The sequence below is a fragment of the Ceratotherium simum genome, chromosome 8, assembly GCF_057802395.1.
Source record: "Ceratotherium simum simum isolate JZ-2026a chromosome 8, ASM5780239v1, whole genome shotgun sequence".
Classification (NCBI taxonomy): Eukaryota; Metazoa; Chordata; class Mammalia; order Perissodactyla; family Rhinocerotidae; genus Ceratotherium; species Ceratotherium simum.
Window position 1 is genome coordinate 29849483 of NC_141907.1, and position 20186 is coordinate 29869668.

Sequence of the window (20186 nt, forward strand, 5' to 3'; positions counted from 1 at the left end):
ATTAGAGATAAACATGGTGATTGTACCTGACATAAAATTGTTCACACTGTAAATCTAATTCTGTCTTTTGTTGAGTGAATGATAATATGAAAGTCTTGGTGCAAATTTTGATGAGATGGTAAAAGTTTTAATCATCTTCTCCCCAGAGTATCAATAATTTGAGAAAACATGCAAATATTTGGATATTACAATCTGTCCAAATGATGCATTTTCAAAAATACTTTATATTGGAATATGGCTTATGTGTATTTTAGAAGTAAAAACTATTATATGAACAATGCAAATTGGCAACTAATAGTTATGTAAACAAGTCATATTTTTGCTTTAATTACTTTTGCTTAGTTTTAAATTCTCAGTGCCACTTTGATAAATCATCTACAAAATTACAAAAAAGTAATGATTTGTTTAGAGGTCAAATATGTAAAAGGCATGTCTAGTAATTAACTTTAGGCTATTGAAATGAAAGTCAGTATCATCAATCTGTGTCATTTCCGCATATATTCATCATTTAAAATAGAACAATATTCACATTGAAGCGTATGAAAATAATGACAGAGCTAGTTTGAAGTATATATTAAATTCAAATTTTTGAAAAGGGGAAAAAAAAGACTATTTCACAATAATAACCTTCAACTTCTGAAAATTATAATAAAGACAGTCACATTCAAGTGGACTTGTAAAACAATTTTAATTTTTACTCAAAGTATGAGATGTCATCATTAGTCCTTATCTTACGCTTGAAAAATGGAGACAATTGTACAGGAAAGAAAGGGAAACAGAAGCTATCAGATTTTAAGCTCAAGTTTCAAAAAACTCAGATAAGGCAGGTAAAAACTCCAGATACTTTCCCATTGTCTAAAATTGTCAAACATATTAATTTTCATATGCCTCCTTATTTCATAAAACATATATATTATCATTAGGATTAACAGTTTATTTTAGATTTTTTCCCTAAATACCATGATTTCTTGTTTTAAAGAAAAGCTCCCCAGTAGTGCTACCCACTTCATAAACTGACCTGCAGTTTTTTCTTTTTTAAAAAAATTCCAACCTATTTGGACTTGAAGAATAAATATCATATACCCAGGGTAAACTATTTTATCCCCACCAAATATAAGTGATCAGTATTTTACAATGAAGAAATTCATAGTATTTAATAGCATATTAACTGTACCAGGACTGGACTGACTGAAGTATGGGCCTTTGTATACAGACAAGTTCTGATAAAAAAGATATCTGAAAAATAGAAGGGGAAAAAAAGGAAATGCTAGGAATAACGCTTAGCTACATAAAGAATTTTTAATCAAAACTTACCAGATCTAATAAAATTCTAAAGAAACTGATGAAAAGCGATGCCCCTAATGTGAACTATAATTAAACTACTTGTCTGCCTTAGGAAAATCAGCTCAGTAGCTGATCTTTATGTGGAAACAAAAATAGAGGGCTTTGTCATTATTCATTAGGCACAGGAAGGAGACTACTGCTTTATTTAAAAAAAAAAGACTAGATTAACTGGTAGCCCCCCAAAGAGTAGTAGAGTTAAACTATCTCCCGCCCCAAAATGGCCATATGTTGTTTACTTCCAGTTAATTCTGACATTGCAGAGAAAGACATTACAACCTGACTTAAAATAACAAGAAATGAACATACAAAGTAAAATAACAAAAATCAAACAACAAAACAACAACAACAAAACCCTATGATGATGAATTTTGTTCGTACCAAAAGCGTAGTAAGAAACTGAAAAAAAATTGCTTGTAGATAGCAACAGTGCAAAGGTATCATGCCAGGTCCTGTGCACACAACCTCTTCAACGCAGTGTAAGTTTCTTCTCAGCAGCCACCTATGAAGGCCTGAAGTGTAGTGAATGTGTACTGTGGCTGCTTCACTAACACCATAAATAAGAGTGGCCAGGGCCATTATTCATGTCTGTTGGCTGAAAATTACTCTCGGAAAACACTTAGTCACTAGACTCTTTTTAAACAAGCAATTTCTCATTAACAAGTTCTGGTCAACAGTGAACTAGAATGAGTCTTAATGGACCTTCTTGGTTATTAGGACATTTGTTAACTCCTTGCCCGTTTTTAAAACTCCAGTGTTTGATAGGCAGCCACTAAAATAAACCCTCCCCCTTTTCAAATTACTTCCCTTTCATCTCCCTAAAGAGGACCCTATGTAAACCTAAAAACATATGGTAATATACAAAGTTTTCCAAAGTGCAAAATGTGTTACATATAGTTTCATAGGCTTCATTTAAACACAGCATTTTATACATTACAGTACAGTTTTGAGACTTCTGCTCATAAATTACACCACTTAACGGACAACTACTTTAAAAGGTTGGCCACTCAAAGTAACCCAATGCCTTCTTACACAAGGTTAATACAATTGAACTGTACAAGCTTTGTTCAGACCAAAATAAAGTTAATCTTACACTTATCACATATATACATACATATTTTTAAATGTTCTTTAAATGCTTACGTACAGCTAGACAAATCTCAAAAACCATGAATTATCTTACAGTTTGGTTTCTGGTTTGCTTACAAACATTGTACACAATATTAAAAAAAAATAATTTGTGAAACAACTCATTTTATTTCTTTCTGTAAGGTCTGCTCACCCTGTAACTCTTTTGGTTGGGTTCTTGACCGCTGTAGAACCACGCTAAGTTCTTCAATGACATTTGATGGTAACTTATTATCAGATCCCAAGGTAGCCTTGCCATTCCTGTCCTCAGTCTTCCTCAATGTCTTGAGACCTTTATGGCCTTTTTGTTGCTCACGAAGGACCTCAGCCTCTGTGTCCTCCAGACAGTTGAAACTTCGATGCTTTCTGGTACGATGTCGAAGTTTATCGTCCTTGTGCTCCAGGCAGTGGGCCACGATGGAGGCTTTCTCCTTTAAGCTAGAATCTCCAGACTCTCGATCACGATTTTCACTGAGCCGCAGCCTTTCAAGTTCTGCTCTGGCACTCTAAAAATAAAATAAAATATCTGACAGATTTGGCACAATTTCAGTTTAAAAAATACATTCCACATAAAAGCCGACGCTTCTCACATTAGAGCTTATTTCTATGACGTCAGTTCTAACTTTACTTTGGCACAAGTGACATGTCTGAATTTATATACTGATCTTAGAGCTACAAATTCAACTGAAACATAGACCATGGAAATTCATTTTAACATGCATTTAACATACCACTTTAAAGATGTCTTTAAGGTTATTCAAATTGACTCTCATTTCAAACTTGCCTCTTCCAATTCAATGCTGCTTGTTAGTGTCACCTATTCGTGCATCTGTAATTCCTACGGTGTCGTACCCACAGCACTGAGGAAAAACATGGTCTCCATGGCCACGTGAGTTGGGGAAATACTCCATACTACAGCTCTCTCTTTGAAATTCACAATACATATTAGCATATTAAAGACGCTGCAAAGTATTATGGCAAAGAAATCTGTTTGACTAGTGAAATCTTTTCCCCCCATATAATGCCTATTAGAATTCCACAGATATATATACATTTCAGTGTTTTCAAAACTATGTTTATGTATTAAAACCCACTTTTGTATCAGTAGATTAGAGTACACCTTCATCCAGTAAAATGTAAGGGCCTACAGGTACCAGAAATCCATTGTGACTCAACACCTGCAATGGTATACAGGTGGGCTTTCTTAACTAGTGTTCAGGACGTCTTGTGACTGGGCAATTTCTGGCGTACAGAACTTTCATCAGATTCTCAAAGGGGACTACAACTTTATCAAGTGTAAGATACAAGAACGAACGACAGAGAGTCAAGCATATAGGGGCACAGAGCCACAGAGAAAGGATAGCCAATAAACTGGGTCAGGGGGTAGGTGGCGTGAGAAGAAAAAAGTTATTTTTCATTTCATAAGTAAGAGTGGAAGGAATTTCTTCAAAATTTCCCCAGTAAAATTGCAAAGCACAGAAAGCAGAAATCTCGAGAAGTTTTTAAGTTATGAATGTTTGCTAATATATTAAGTATGAAATTAAGTAGCATAAACAGTATAGTAAAGATGTTTCATATAATAATGTTTAAAAGGCAATACTTCACCTTTCTCTATATTTTTCTACAGCACTTATCACTTTCTAAATAGACTATAAAGTTACTCCTATCTCTTGTGATTGTCGGCAGGCCCTGCTAGCAAGTCAACTCAATGCAAGCAGGGTTTTTGTTTTTCGCTTTGGTTTGACTGATTCACTGGAGTGTGAACCTAGAACAGTGCCTGCACACGGGAAATGATCAATAAATATTTTGTGAATAGTGAATGAAGGTTTAAAAAAATTCAAATGTGTAAGACTCTGCTCTATTTTCCTAAATTCCAGCAGATCCAGACACGAAATTATACCAGACAAATTCAAGCTGAATAAAAGTACTTTCATAAACATAATTTATAAATAATTTGCAATTTGGAGTTTTCTGTCAAGATTATGATTAAACATCTCAGATAAATATATTTCTTCTACTCTAAAACTGATAGAAAGAAATATTTATTATTTAACTTAATTTCAAAATTTCATTAGAAGGATATGTTAAAATATTGGGAAATAGCAGTGATGCACAACAATGTGAATGCAATTAACGCCACTAAACTATACACTTAAATGGTAAAAATGGGAAATTTTATGTTATGTGGATTTTATCACAATAAAATAAAAACAGCAAAAAAAACCCAAAAGGAAAAAAAAAATATGAAAGGTTAGTGAAAATGATGGCTAACTAGCATAGGAATGGGACTGGGAATTTATAAACAAATACTAATCCTGTTCAAGTTTCACTTGCATCTATTACTTGAAGAAAACTAAGGATCCATATAGAATGGTTTTACAGATCATAGTAACAGTTCTCATTATCTTTCAGCTATCAGCAGAAAGACTTTGGGAGTCTCTTAGATGTAGAACCTAGGGGCTAAGTATTAACACACGTAATGCTGAAATTTCAAGTTAACTATAATATTAGCCTAAATGATGTAACCTTACATGAAGGTGGGGAGAGGTGACGGAAGTGAATCGGTAAGAGTCAAGAGGATGGGACAGCGTGCTTTGTATGAACAATATGGTGTGCTGGAGTGCCCTGTAGGCTGTGGCGAAAGAAAGCCAAGGGCATGGATACTGGGGAAAGAAGGACAGAGTTTATGTGCTGCACTGTCCTTAAAAGATAAGGTGTTAATAACTTAAAAAGAAAGATAGAAAAGGTATGAAATTAGGGGAGCAAGAGGTGGCCTGGTCCAGACGATGCCAGTTTGTGCCAGAGGGTGTTTAGAGAAAACCATTTGTTTGAATGGAAATGATGATCTGAAATGGAGTCTGTCTCCCTGCAGAGACAGGAGTTTCTGCTGTCATAGCCAGGGCAAGGTGCAAGAATGGTTTCTCAGAGAAAATCTCTCACACGGCTTTAGTCTGTGCCTGCATATATTTTCCATTATATCCAGATGTGGGCCAATGGTTACGGAGATCTCATAATACCAAAAAGTGATATGACCAACATGTACAGCTTACAGTAGAAACTCTCTTAAATGACGTTCACCAGTAAACTCACTGTGTTAGTTGATAGTCTCCATGCTATAAAATATATAATTGTATCATTAATTTAATCCTCACAATAATGCTTTAAATTTTATGATTATTTACACTAAAAAGTATATTATTTATGGTTTAAGATGCAGAAATAGAAACTCAAGGAAATAACAATTTGCCCAAGGTCACATAAATGGGAGTTTGGAATGGGACCCCAGGTTGGCCTATCTGAAACCAATGTGCTTCTTTCTACCACATCAAACTGTGCTCCAGGATGGAGACAGGGGAGATAGGTATTTAATGGGCAGGATTCTAGGTCACTATTTTCTGCTTTAACTGCATCATTCTTCTTTGCTCATTATTTTTATTGGTTTTACAGAAGGCATTATTAAAAGGAATGGCAATTTTGGAAACTAGTGAATTATTCCATATTGTCTTCCAAGTTCCTTATTATTTTGTCTCAATGAATCTTAACTATGTGCCAGGCATTATTCTAATAAATTCCCATGTATCATAATATTTAATCCTTACAACCACCCTACGAGGTAAGGGCTTTTATTGTCCCCACCTGCTTACAGATAAAGAAACTGAGCACAGGAAAACTAAGCAGGTACCCAAGATTTTATAGGGAGTAAGTAGGAGAGCCATAGGTAGCATCTAGCTTGTGCATTCTTAAGCACTATGTTTGCCTCTTCATGTATAATTTCCTTTGCCAACAACTTACGTTCCCTGGCTTATTCAGCTAGCTCACTACTAATTTACTCAATTTTTCAGAAGTCGCTTCCTTCAGGAAGACTTTCCTGCCCAGATGAGGTAACTTCATACAACTTTCACTAGAACCTCATGAAAGCAAGACAAGTCACCAAATTTATCAATCTGCCAACAACTTGTTTGAAAAACAATTCTTCTTGAATATCTCCATTGATCCGACTATATTTTTTCTCATGAGTATATTCTACTTAGAAATATTTTAAGTCATGTTCCATTTTTAAAAGGATCAAACTGGTTAGTCATTTTATAAATGTTTTCTTATATATTTACATGATTCTAATCTAATTTTATAACAAACATTTTAATGGTTCACATGAAAAATTTTCAATTGTTATTAATTTTGTTTTAACGTTTTTTAAACTTTCAATGCTTTTGCCAACATAAGAACATTTAAAAATTCTTTGCCAAATTGTTGAATTACCACGTCGCTACATTTACGAAACTTACAAAAAAGCTTGGTTTACTTTAACTACTCATATATTTTCCAGCAATTAATATTTCAGGGAATTGTTTTAAGAGCCTTTAACGATTTCTTTGTAGTTTTAATTCATCAGTTTTCTGATCTTAAGCATGCTAAAAAAATTGTCTCTGAAATTTTGGATTTGGGATTAGGTAACAAACTATTGTATATTCAATCGTCATCTCAATTCAATACTGAATGGCGGTTAATGTATCTTGATCTTAATAACTTGGCTTTTGCTTTGCTCCATAATCAATCATAAGGCAATGTCAGGAGAAGCTGGGGTCACAGTAAGGCATACCTACTCCCTACATTTGCTCCATTTGTTCCACCTGTGTCCTTTAACCTGGGGTCCTGGGATGTGTGACTTGTAGCTAATCTAGAATCTTCAAATTCTAAGGAACCCATAGTTCTGCAGAGCAGTTTATTACCAAAAAAAACCTGTAAGTGCGGAATGGCAGGAGGAACAAGCTCATGATTTCCTGGAGTCTTATTCTCCCCTTCGATTATACCAATATCAGTGCAGAAAGACTGAGCAGGCAACAGAGGAAAGAAACCATCATTTTCAAAGCTTTTATCTTTTCGAGAAGAGGAATATTACAGTGAGAAAAATGTTCAAGGAAAGGTAGGCACTGAAAAACTTTTAAAACATCTGATCACTAAACTAAAATGCTTTAGTCTTTCAAGAGTTATTTCTGTTTGGCAAGCAAGAAATTCAAATAACTTAATCCCAAGTTTAGGCTCTAAGAAGAAATAATATTTTTCACATGCTTTTCTTTTTGCTTTGAGGGGCTCAATTAAGGCACTGAAACATGCATTAGTCTTAAAGTGTCTAATGAGTTTTGAGTGCAAACAGCCTATTCCTTTCCCGAAGAGACTGAACTTCAAGTCAAGATTGATGCTACTTATGTTCTCCCCTCCCCTCAAGGTGAAAAGGCAAACAAGTAGCAGCTTTCATGAAAGATGTCAGATATTCTTTATTGATACATCTTGCAGGTCCTTAAATTAACTGAGACACCCCATCAGTTCCCAAAACACTTTGATTGTTACTAGAAAGTCTAGTTACCATGGCTCCAGACACATTCTGCCATAGGCAGTTCACTTAGAAGTGAACTTCTAAGACTAATTTGAGACTGTAATTTTACCACCAGAACTTCTGTATATATATTTAAAATTGCTTTGCTACTTTAGGGATAAGAAAATAAGTGGCATTGTGCATTTTAATGGGTGGTCAATGACATTATTAAAACTAATCATTTAAGAGGTTAAAATATAAAACTTCAAAAGAGTGGCATAGGGTTATTCATAATGTTTTCTTGATGGCTGTGATTTTTACTACGCTTTTCAAAGTGATGATTATTGTGCTTTTGAAGCTAGTGAAGTAATTAATGCAGTTGCAGTTAATCACATTAAGACATAAGAAAACAAATGCTATAATTAATATAAAACAAACAAAATCCTAACTTACCTCGATATTTCTCCGGGCTTGGGTTGCATCTCTCTCAAGCTGGATGGGAATTAGAGGCAAACCTCCGATTTTGGGATTTTTGGTTATAGAACGTTTTCGCTCCTTTCCAGCTGGTGGCCGTATATCATTTTCATGCTGTAGAAACACAATTTCTTGCTGTTGGTGTGTGATTTTATTTTGTGATACACCATGTTATATAGTCACTTGGCTCCTCTTCCATACATCCAAATCAAATGGTTTGCTTTCCATGAGAATGCCATTTGTAATTATGATGTTGACTCTGGCGGTGGCATTGCTCGAGGATATAAAACTCTTAAGTGAACTGAGCTTTGAGGTCTCAGTTCAATTTCTAAGTTTCAACTACATGCCTGCTGTACCACTTATCAAATCAAAAAGGGGGAAATATTTAAGGAAACTGGCAAATCTCTTTGTGAGAGAAAAATAATACATTTGTCTACATTTCTAGGCCCTGTAATCAAAGTAACTATACATTCATTTTCTGTCTCCTCCAAAGATGACTTTAGAGTAAAAATAATTTGACCTTATATACCCCAAGTCAACCTAAAGCATGGTTATCAGAAAAATCAGCCTTATTTTATGACCTTTTGAAAAATCTGACTTTTTGATCTAATTGAATTTTAAATAAACGTTACTTTGTACACAGACATTTATAGCGAAAATCATTGTACAACAGAGAATGTGGCACACTGCATACTCTGGCCACTGAGCAATTACAGATATGAGTAGAGAAAAGTTAATTTTGCATTGGGGAGAAATATCCACAGGTAAAGACATAAGCTCATGAGTGATAAATCCTTGAGATATATATATAAAAGAAAAATCTTTAAAGAATTTTTCTACTCCTCAGGGTAGATTAACTTTTTAGAAGTTGGGCAAAGCAAATTGATTTTCAGACAACAACCTATGAAACAAATACAGAATACCAACTATAAAATGAGAAGTTTACAGATGTTAAGATGAAAATCATTTGGTAAACTATATAACTAAATGTCTACTCTTTATTTTCCTCTACTCTTAAGATTCAATAGATTCTTGTTCCTATGTTGCAATTAAAATTTCAATGTAGTGTTTTACAGCAAAGAAATTGTTTCAACAAATAGACTGTGTATCCATTATATAATAGCTAATTTATATTGAGGGCCATACTGCTAGACTTTATGCTTATCAATATACATACATCTCATTTAATCCTCAACGATCCTACAGTGTAAGTCCTATTATCACTAGACTTCGTGTATATGCATCAGATCTACCCTTGAATTTCAGTGAAGTGTTTACTTTGGTTCAGCAAATCTACAATGGTACATTATGCAATATTTCAGAGAGAAAGTTACAAGCTTCATAACATTATTTTTATGTCCAGGTGCCAAACCTGGTAAAAATAATTTTGATATTATATAACTGGGATGTAACCAACAGGCAAAGCTGGGAGAAAACTGGCTCGGAAGCAATTAGGTAACCTTATGAATTATGCTTACACTTTTATTCACTGATGTATAGTACATGTGCTAAATGATATTTTAAGGAACCTAAGAGCAAATGCAGTTTTCAAACACATATTTCTTTTTTTGACATGATATACCATGCTGTGAATACTGGCTAATTACTTCTCACTGGATTGATCCGAGAGGTGTTTTTCCCAATATCAGAAATCATTAGATCTAAGTAATATGTTCTGACAACATTTATATTATGTATAAGCGACTTCAAAAGTCATACTGCATGGATCATATAGCTGAGGCTCATACGTTCATTATTATAACCAATGATCACACCCCAAAATCTTCATTTCTGCCTCCCACTTTCTTACTTTCTGTCTTTATAGCTCTACTGAGGTACAACTGACAAATAAAATTGCAAGGTATTTAAAGTGTACCATGTGATGATTTGATATATGTATACATTATAAAAGGATTCCCCCCATCGAGTTAACTAACACATTCATCATCTCACTTATTTATCTGGGGGTGGGACATGAGAACACAAGTTCTACTCTCAGCAAATTTAAACTACACAATATAGTGTTATCAACTATAATCACTAGGTTATACATTAGATCCTCAGACCTTATTCATCTTATAACTGAGAGTTTGTACCCTTTTACCAAATTTTCTCTATTTCCCCCACCCTCTAGCAACTATTTTTCCACTCTCTATGAGCTTGACATTTTTTTTTTAGATTCCACATATAAGTGATACCATGCAGTATTTGTCTTTTTCTGTCTGGCTTATTTCACATAGCATGATGCCCTCCAGGTTCATCCATGTTGTTGCAGATAACAGATTTTCTTCTTTTTAAAGGCTGAATAACACTACATTATATATATGGAATATATACATATACACCACATTTTCTTTATCCATTCATCTGTTGACAGACACTTAGGCTGTTTCCATACCTCGGCTATAGCGAATAACGCTGCAATGAACATGGGTCTGCCTCTCACTTTCTGACCTTGACCTCTTACCCTTCCAACTCACTCAATTTAGCTTCATTCACTCTAAGTATTCTTTAGACTCCTTGAGACCTTCAATCCATTCTCCACCACCATTCTACTTTTCAATTTTTTTCCCACTTCCTTCATAGCCTGGCTTAGATTTCATGGTCAATCAATATACTCACCTCCTTGTAAATATCTTCAAGTCCTGTGCTCCTTCTCCCTCCATCCTATATGCCTGGCAAAGCCCCAAACCTAGTTAAACCCAATTCTACTTACTCTGTGGGTGCCTACCAACTGATGCAGAAAGAAAAAAATAGAAGATCACTCTGGGGATTCATCTCACTTTAAATTTAACCTTAAATTTCAAGTGAACACTCAGCATTACCTGGACGTTCTACTATATGGCAACTGGCTTCCTCACTCTCTGATTAGTTCTCCTCTTTTACTCTGCCCCCACACTTCTAATATCCCCAGCTCACTCACATGTGGGGACCTCACTACTTCAATTTAAAAAATGATTAGTAATCATTCAATAATTTCATTTTCCCATCATGAAATGTACCATTCTCTCCTCATCTGTAGCCATATAAGTGAGGCTCCCTTCTCTTCCAATCAGTATTTGCTCTGATTACAAATAACTTTTCTCCAAACATATCTATAATTGCTCAGTGGGCCAGAATATCTAGTCAATAACTTGAGAACAAACGTGCTACACTCTCTGTTGTACAATGATTTTTTCAGCAACAATGAACAAATGTGCACTTGCTTACATTGCTTCAAGTCTGCTCAGGGCCTCTGCTGGTTTAATAATCTTTCTCCTCCTCTATTAAATTTTTCTTCCAATTACTGGATTGTCTCCATCAGCATATATGCCAAGGATACACTCTCCCATCTTAAAGACAAACAAATCAAAACCCCAAAACCTACCTTGACCTCTTACTTCTATCTAGTCACAGCCTCATTTATCTTTATAGCAAATTCTTTAATAGAATTCTCTGTACCCATCACCTGGTTTTCTTCCTTCCTCAACTCTTCTCATTTCTTTTGCTGGTTTTTTCTTTTCTGTTTGACCTTTAAAGTCTGGAATGTCCCAGGGCTTATTTGTCCTCTCTTTCTCTCTCCCCCTACGCTCCCCTCTTTCTCATTCTATATTCTCATTCTCTCTTTCTCATTCTCTTTCTCTCCTCCCTCTCTCTCATCTCACCCAATCCTCCTACGGCTTTCAATACAACCTAAATGCTGACTTCCCCCAAATTTACATTTCAGCTTCAAACTTCTGCCTGAGTTTTTGACCTATGCATCCAACCTGCTACTCAGCATATCCATTTGTATGTCTAATAGGCATCTCAAAAATTTTTTTGTGTGTGTGAGGAAGATTGGTCCTGAGCTTACATATGTGGCTCTAACATATCTTCCTCTATTTTGTATGTGGGACACCACCACAGCATGGCTTGATGAGCGATGCATAAGTCTGTGCCCAGGATTCAAACCTGTGAACCCCGGGCTGTCGAAGTGGAGCATACGAACTTAACCACTATGCCACCGGGCCAGCCCCATAGGCATCTCAAATTTTACGTGGCCAACACAGAACTCTCAATTTTCTTCTGCATCTCTGATAATATCACTTACACTTGCCAGTTGTTTAAAAAACTAGGACTCTTCCTTGGTTTCTACTCCTTCTCTCAAACTGCTATAGCCGATCAATCTGCAAGCCTTATTGGTTCTACCTTCAAATATTCTTGAATTTGAATACGTCTTGCCAGATCCACTGTTACAACCCTAGTCCGAGCTGCCATTTTCCACACAGTTGTTCTCCCTGCTTCCATCTTTGACCCCTACAGTGCAGCCTCAACAAAGTAACCAATATTATTATTTTTTCAAGTAATATAAATCTGATTATATCGTTTCCTTGTTTCCCACTCAAACTCCTAAACTGGGACTACATGATCTGTCCCCTGCCTTCCTCATCGCTTACATCCTTTTTCACACAGGCCTTCATGATGCTCATAGAATATTACGACATGTCATGACCTTACTTTCCAGCCCCCAACCCTGGAATTCTCCCCCTCCTGCATATGTGCAGGACTCACTCCCTCATTCCAGACAGGGCTCAGCACACTGTCAGCTACTCAGAAAGGCATTCCCTGAGACTCTTTCTCAATTAGTGCCCTTTCTTCCCTCACACACACTGGCTTTCCTTTCCCTAGCTTATTTATTATTTTATTTTATCCCACTAATATCTATTTGAAATTTTATCCGGTTATTTATTTTCTTCTCTCTTTTGAATTTTAGAAATACTGAGTATGGACTCTGTAAGAGGCATTGGGTTCTGTGATGCGGATATACATACAGGTCTAATAAGACTGAAAGAGTCCTTCTTCTCATGGAGTTTATGTTTTAGTAGGAAAGACATATATGAAAAATCTAAATACACAAATGCTTTTTAATTAGCACTACCATGTTGAAGTATAGGCTACTAAGGGTTTCTATAGCGTGAAGGTCTTATTGGTCTGAAGGTCAGGGGAAGTTTCTCTCAGAATGTGACATAAAAGCTGAAATTTAGAGGACTTTTGAGGCAGAGATGAGGATGGGGATGGATATTAGAAAAGTATTCCGGGCACCAAAAAGAACTCATTGTAAAGGCACTCACTGTTGATTAGTGTGTGTGTGGGTGTGTGCATGTGTGGGTGTTGTAACATATATATTAACATTTGCTACTTTCCTGTCTGTTTCCCTATGGAAGTGAACCATTAAATCCTTAAATCCAAAAGGACCTTTGTGTTTATCTTAATCCTAAAAAGTGGAATGAACAGAGGAAAGGTAATTGGGCCGAGTCTCTGGGGCCAAGACAGCAAAGAATAGGTGAGGCAGGGAAAAATAACTTGGCCATGAGAGCAACCTCTGTTTCCTGGCTATTTATACCTTGATTTTCAACTACAGAGTCTACTGACTTCAACTATAAAAACAAAAATATCAATTTAGTTGCACCATAAATAGACACTGTACCAGTTTTCAACTCAATGTTCCAATTTTACTAAAATACTTCAAATTTAGTTTTCTTAAAGTAGGACTTGAATATCTGAATTTTTAAAAAGTCAAAAAAAAGAAGAAAAGTCTCTAAAAGTTAGTAACCAGTCTTTTTCAGCAACTGTATTCCCAGGTAGTAATAGTAGGTCAGGCTGAGAAGAGCAGTGTTTATTAACCACTGGAAAGGTTAATAAATTAAATGAATAGAGAAAATGGTTTTCAAAACAAATAAAGACTAGATTTTGGGGTGAATTAACTTTTCACTTGTAAGAGGAACAGGGACGTACAACCTTAGTAATAAAGAGTGGCAGCTTAATCATTACCAGTGAATTTCAATGCTCTTGTGGGAAGCATCACTGGGAATTCAGCCAGACAAGGTTGGGGGAAAAAAACCAATCCTATTAGTGGGACTATTTAACCCTTCCCCCAGAGTGAGTCCTCCTCTAGGGAGGAGAGTGAATGGGGAATTGAGTACAGGTGTTGGCCTATGGCATCCTTGGCTTTAAACCACTACTAAATGTACAATCCTAAGCAAACGATGGAACCTTTGACAACCTTTACTCCCTCATCTATAAGCAACGTCATGCACGGTTTGTTACAAGGAATACATAAGTTAACCCTTTTGAAGCATCTAGCACACAATAAGTATTAAAGAAATAGGTTCCTGTCCTTGTTTCTGGAAAAGCAGAGGTGCAGAGAGTAGGAGGCCATAAGGAGAATAAGAAGGAAAATAGCACACTTTTCTAAACGAAGATCAGTGTGGAACCCTGGTAGGATGAGAGCTGAGATAAGCCCGTCTTTTTACAGTACTACCATCTTGAAGCAACACACATCTCCTAAGCTAAGAAGGTGCTGGGCTGGCAAAAAGAGGTCTCCACAAAGAGAGTAAACTGTCTTTCAAAGAGAATGGATAAATCTGGATTCTCAAATATTTAAAAAATATGAATGAGAAAATAAAAGTATAGACATAAAACTCAAATTCTCTGAAAATCACCACCACACTTCCTATAAACAGTTGTTATACTTTACTGAACAGTTGAAACAGATATCATACCTGGGCAATAAAGAGACTGGCCATCCACTCCATCTGACTTTGTAAGCTATCACAACACAGATGCCTGCAAAACAAGTTCATAATTCAAAAAGACAATGGAATTCTCCGGTGTATTTGGTGATTAAGTGATCAGAAACCTATTTGAGTTTCTCCTAATTAATGATTCAATGCAATCAAAACGGGAGTATTTCAGGACAAGTTGCTTCTGGCTTCTGTTAAGTGTACAATATCAAAATAATAGTGTAAATATGCTAGTTTAAACAAAATACAGCTAAAGGCTTTGGTAACTGCTGAAAAATGATCGAAATATTTTTGGAAAGGCAGAAAGGTCAACGTCATTTGCTTTTTCAGGTACACAATGTTAAAACATCTTTTTCCCCAGAAACCCCGAGCCTAAGAAGCAAAGTATGTACACATTTTCTTAAGAGCAGATTTTTAAAAAAGGCTTAGACAATCTCCATTATGATTATAAACATTAACACCCACAAGACTCATGAAAAATGAACTACATGAAAAACCACTGCATGCCCAATAACACTGACTCAGTGACCTTTCATTGAAAAGCTACATAAAACAGAGATCTCGCCTTCAAGGTTCACATAGTCTATTAGGGGAGCCAAGCATGTAAACAAATAAATTATAACATGGTGAGAAAAAGAGAAAGTAAAGTTAAATGCAAACACAGAAACAGCACATTTGGGGATGAGGTGCAGTTTGTTTCCTAGAAGAGGAAAACTTTGTAACTGACATTAGAGTGGTACAATGGACCTTTCAACGTAATTATATTTTTTATATTCCTGTATATAAATAATTGGGGGAAAAAGTTAAAATGAAACTTCTAAAAAATTTTTGCTTCCTTCATTAGATTCTCATGAAAACACTGTCCCTTCACACAGCCATGTCTAAGAAAACTGTTCTCTCCACAAATCATTTTAATTATGCACCCATGTGTACAAAATACTGCAGATGCACAGAAGAAATAACGATTGGATGTGAGAGTTATTTGAGAAGACTTTTGGGATATTTGAGCCATGGTTTGAATGAAAAACGGTAGCTGAGTCAGCCAGATCCGCAGGAAGAGGATGGAAGTGACGAGGGGAGGGAGCAGCATATAGTGTGGGAAAAGGTTCAGGAAAGGGACCACGTATATCAAACAGGTAGATATGAAGCAGCAAGGCATGCATGGTGAATTCAAGACAAATTATTATTTTATCATTAAGCAAAAAAGGGAAAATTGTGGGAGATAAAGCTGATGGAGCCCCATATTAAAGGATCTTGCAGCTGTGCCAACAGTCCTGTACTTTATCCTGTAGGTATAGGATTCATAGAAGAGTTTTAAAGAAGGAAAGAAACATGATACATTTTAGAAAGTCGCTTTGGTGGCTGCGTGGAGTATGTACTAGAAAACAAAAGCAAAGTCAGAGACATGAAGAGCACTTAGGACTTCTGGAACAACCCAAGTCAATGAATGAAGGCAAGGCCCCAAGGATAGAGGGCATGGTGGATCAGAGAGATAATTAAGAGGCAGATCTGGTATAGCTCAGTGATGGATTAGACACAGGCAGGTGAGGGAGAAGGAGACACCTAGTACACTCTAGGGAGAGTGTCTAGATCCTGATGATGTCAATGGAAAAAGTACATATATGGAAAGAACAGGTTTGAGACCAAGATTTTTCTTTAAATTGAGTTTCGGCTAGTTTTTTTTTTTTTTTCTGAAGAGATCAGCCCTGTGCTAACATCTGCCAATCCTCCTCTTTTTTTGCTGAGTAAGACTGGCCCTGGGCTAACATCCGTGCCCATCTTCCTCCACTTTATATGGGACGCTGCCACAGCGTGGCTTGCCAAGCAGTGCGTCAGGGCGCGCCCGGGATCCAAACCGGCGAACCCCGGGCTGCCGCAGAGGAGCACGCGCACTTAACTGCTTGTGGAGTTTTGGCTAGTTCTTATCCTTTATTTAAAACTGAACTTTGCCTCCTTATCCCATAAAAGCTGGAATTGTTCACTCATATAAAAATTAGGAAGAAATCAGATATAGTTTCTCTTAAGAGGCAGTGGCAAATAGGATACAAGGGATTGAAATGGGCCCAAACCGAGAAGCAAATCTATTTTCCTCTTCTTAAGAGTATTTAGAAAAGGTTTTAGCTTACTTAGGTGAAACATTTCCTGACTGTAGATCTATCTGCCAAATAATAACATTATTTACTAAAGTTATCATCAATATATCAAATCCCAAAATTGCCAGCTGTACTTACCAGTGATGTTTTTCAGAATATACTGTCAATCCCCAACTGCATCACATGGGAAAAAAACACACATACATATTAAAAACGACAAATTTTACAAGACTGAAAATAGGATTAGCAGTTAAGGAGGTGATATTTAATGGTGGGAATACCAAAGAGAATAGATATCTGGAAGTGAATGATAAATGTTGAGGGATTTGGCTACAAATCTATGCTGAAGGGAGACAGGGAAGGAATCTCTTGATGTCATGGGGCAGAGGAGGAAATCTCTCAAAAGATACTCTTGGCTGAGTAAGGACAGATGTCTAGGAAAATGGCCAAAATAAGATAATATACATATTGACCTACTGATATTGTGAGAAATGGAAGAATGAGCCAATTGCAACACAAGTATATGTGCTGGGCTTAGAAATTAAGCATGGAGGCAAAAGTGAGGACAATTTCAGTAATAGAATCTCAAACTACATACAATTCGTTAAAATGAGATTTCACAGTATTAAGTATTAGTGCAAACATTAATTAGCTAATCAAAGTAATTTGTGATAAGAAAGTGTGGTATACACCAAATGCTGGGATGATTCAAGTATTAAAGCGGAACATAATGGATAAGAGGGGTCCACTTCCTCTCTATCATCTACACGCTACGGGTTTACTACCCAATTCAGCAAAACAAAAAGGGCAAATTACACAGCCAGGCATCACGAGGCTGGAGGGTAGCATTTGTTTTCCTGTATGTAGACTTCCCTGGAACACCCCTATGTCCCCAGACTGTGACTGATCACGGAATAGGATGTGGAGAAACCCATGTGTTTCCCAGTATACAGGGCCTTCTAAGGATTTCTTGCTTTACATAAAGGAGATGCAATCACCCAGGAGCTTGACCTTAGTCTCAGTGGGAATATCATCCCTCCTTATTTACCCAGACAAGTTTCCTTGGTCTGCAATAGGTCCCCTGCCACATGTCTGTGGCAACTTCAGGAATGTGTCTCAAGCTTAATTTATAAAAAGTTAGACTAATGCCACTGATTCCTAAATCCTTGAACAGACATATATTCCTGTAACTTTTTCTTTTCAACAATCCTTTCCTGTCAAACTTTACCTTGTTGGAGGCTTCATTTTCTTTTTCACTCCAAGATAAAACTTCATTGAACTGAGAGAAAACATTTTGTCATATTTACTACTCTGTAAGAAAAAGAAAATAATTTGTAATTAAACAGATTTTATAAGTATCCTTACATTTTCCTTGAGTGTTAATGACTAAATTTAAAACTGTTTAGTCTCTCCAAGGTTTCATGAATGTTTTACCAAGATTTTAGTAAATGAAGATTGTTTTGACTACAACGTTATAAATTTAAATAGATAATTTTGGATATGTATGTATGTTTACAAATGTGTGTATATCTATAAACAAACACACAAACACAGGTCAATAATTCTTTATTCAAGACACCTGGGACCAGATGTGTATCAGAATTGATAATTTTTCAACTTCTTCATATTTTAAAAATACACTACAATTCATGTGCAATGTTAAGTAACTCCACCACACCACCAGTGTTGTTTGGGCTAGCACGCTCTATTCAAATATATTCATAGTTCTGTACTGAAATGCATGACATTTATTAAAGTGTGAGATAAATAAAGGCTATGAATATTATGGACTGAATGTTTGTACCCCCTCAAATTCATATTGTGATATCTAATGCCCAACATGATGGTATTTGGAGGTGGGGGCCTTTCGGAGATACTTAGGTCATGAGGTTCAAGCCCTCATGAATAGGATTAATGCCCTTAAAAGGGCCCGGGGAGCTAGCTCGCTCTCTTTCCATCATGTGAGGATATAAGGAGAAGTCAGCAGTCTACAACCAGGAAAATGGCTCTACCAGAACCCAACCATGTTGGCACCATGATCCTGGAGTCTACAACCAGGAAAAGGGCTCTACCAGAACCCAACCACATTGGCACCATGATCCTGGACTTCCAAGAAATAAATTTTCTTTATAAACCACCCAGTCTATTGTACTTTGTTATAGCAGCCCAAATTACCTAAGACAAATATCTTCATTTTGGTTTGGGTCAGGTTTTGCCACCAAATGAGTTATGATTTTCTGTAGATTTTGGAGTTCATAATTATGGCAAACAGACTGTGAGCCTTTATGGAAACATAATGAACTATCTCAAATATCCATATTAATGAAAATCCTCACTAATAATTCATGAAAGTAGACTTAAAAAAATTTACATTTGCTCTGGATAATTATATATTCTCCATACAAATCCCAAAGTATTTATCTGAGATTAATATTTAAAAAAAGTAAATCCTTGAACATGGACCATCAGGAAAGCTGTCTGACAGAGGCAAAACTTGAATCATTATACTCTAATTTAAACCCTTAATATAAAACCACACACATTTTATTATTTATCATTGGATACCATGCAATAGATTTTATAAAGATAAGAGCTATGGAAATAACTATGAACACAGCCTTTCCTCACAACCTAAAAATTCTCAAGGAAATCTCTTGTTTCAAACTGTAGTCAGATAGCCTTCATAACTGAGAGCAAGAGGCTTGGAGTCATAGAGACCTGGGTACAAATCTGGCTTGCTACTTACTTAGCTTGTAACCTCATATTACTTCTCTCTGCCCTTATTTCTTGTTTGTAAACAGGGACAATAAAAATATTGACTATTTCATAGGGTTATCATGAAGATTAAATGAGAAAGTAAAGGGTTACTGTGAAAGGTTATCATACAAATTAAAGGAGAAAAATGCCTATAAAGGGTTTAGCCAGTAATTGTCATAGAGTAAGCACACAGGAAATTACAGCAATTGTTGTTACAATACATTTAAAACACACTGCTTCAGAGAAACAGCAAGAAAGACAAGTTGTCAGGACCCCAGGACAATGCACAAAAGCCCACTTAGCAAATATTTGGCTCAAATTACCACCAAGTTCTATACAAGTTAAACTTTTACTATGAAGTCCTTTCTTTATGAGATCAGTCAAATTTGAAAAGTAAAGGGTGGAAAATATGTTGGTAAAATTAAAACTTGGTTTCCGTAAAGAAAACAGGTTAGGAGAATATAGAGAAAATATAGAGAGAAAAAAGTAAGAGGAAGAAGATCAGGAACAATGTTTTGATGACCAACGGCCTCTGGC

General features: G+C 36.1%; 1 protein-coding gene across 4 annotated transcripts in view; it reads right to left on the reverse strand.

Annotated features, from left to right (window-relative positions):
* Positions 1–669: 669 nt before the first annotated feature.
* ARAP2 (ArfGAP with RhoGAP domain, ankyrin repeat and PH domain 2) overlaps positions 670–20186 on the reverse strand; it is a 181495-nt gene continuing 161978 nt past the window's right edge. For all 4 annotated transcript variants that reach the window (XM_087434169.1, XM_087434170.1, XM_087434171.1 and 1 more), the window contains 5 exons: positions 18121–18203; positions 17031–17066; positions 14779–14842; positions 8237–8371; positions 670–2975 (listed from right to left, as the gene is read on the reverse strand). In XM_087434169.1, the coding sequence (XP_087290295.1) occupies positions 2592–2975; positions 8237–8371; positions 14779–14842; positions 17031–17066; positions 18121–18203 (702 nt within the window). In that variant the 3' untranslated portion in view covers positions 670–2591. The remainder of the gene's footprint in view (positions 2976–8236; positions 8372–14778; positions 14843–17030; positions 17067–18120; positions 18204–20186) is intronic.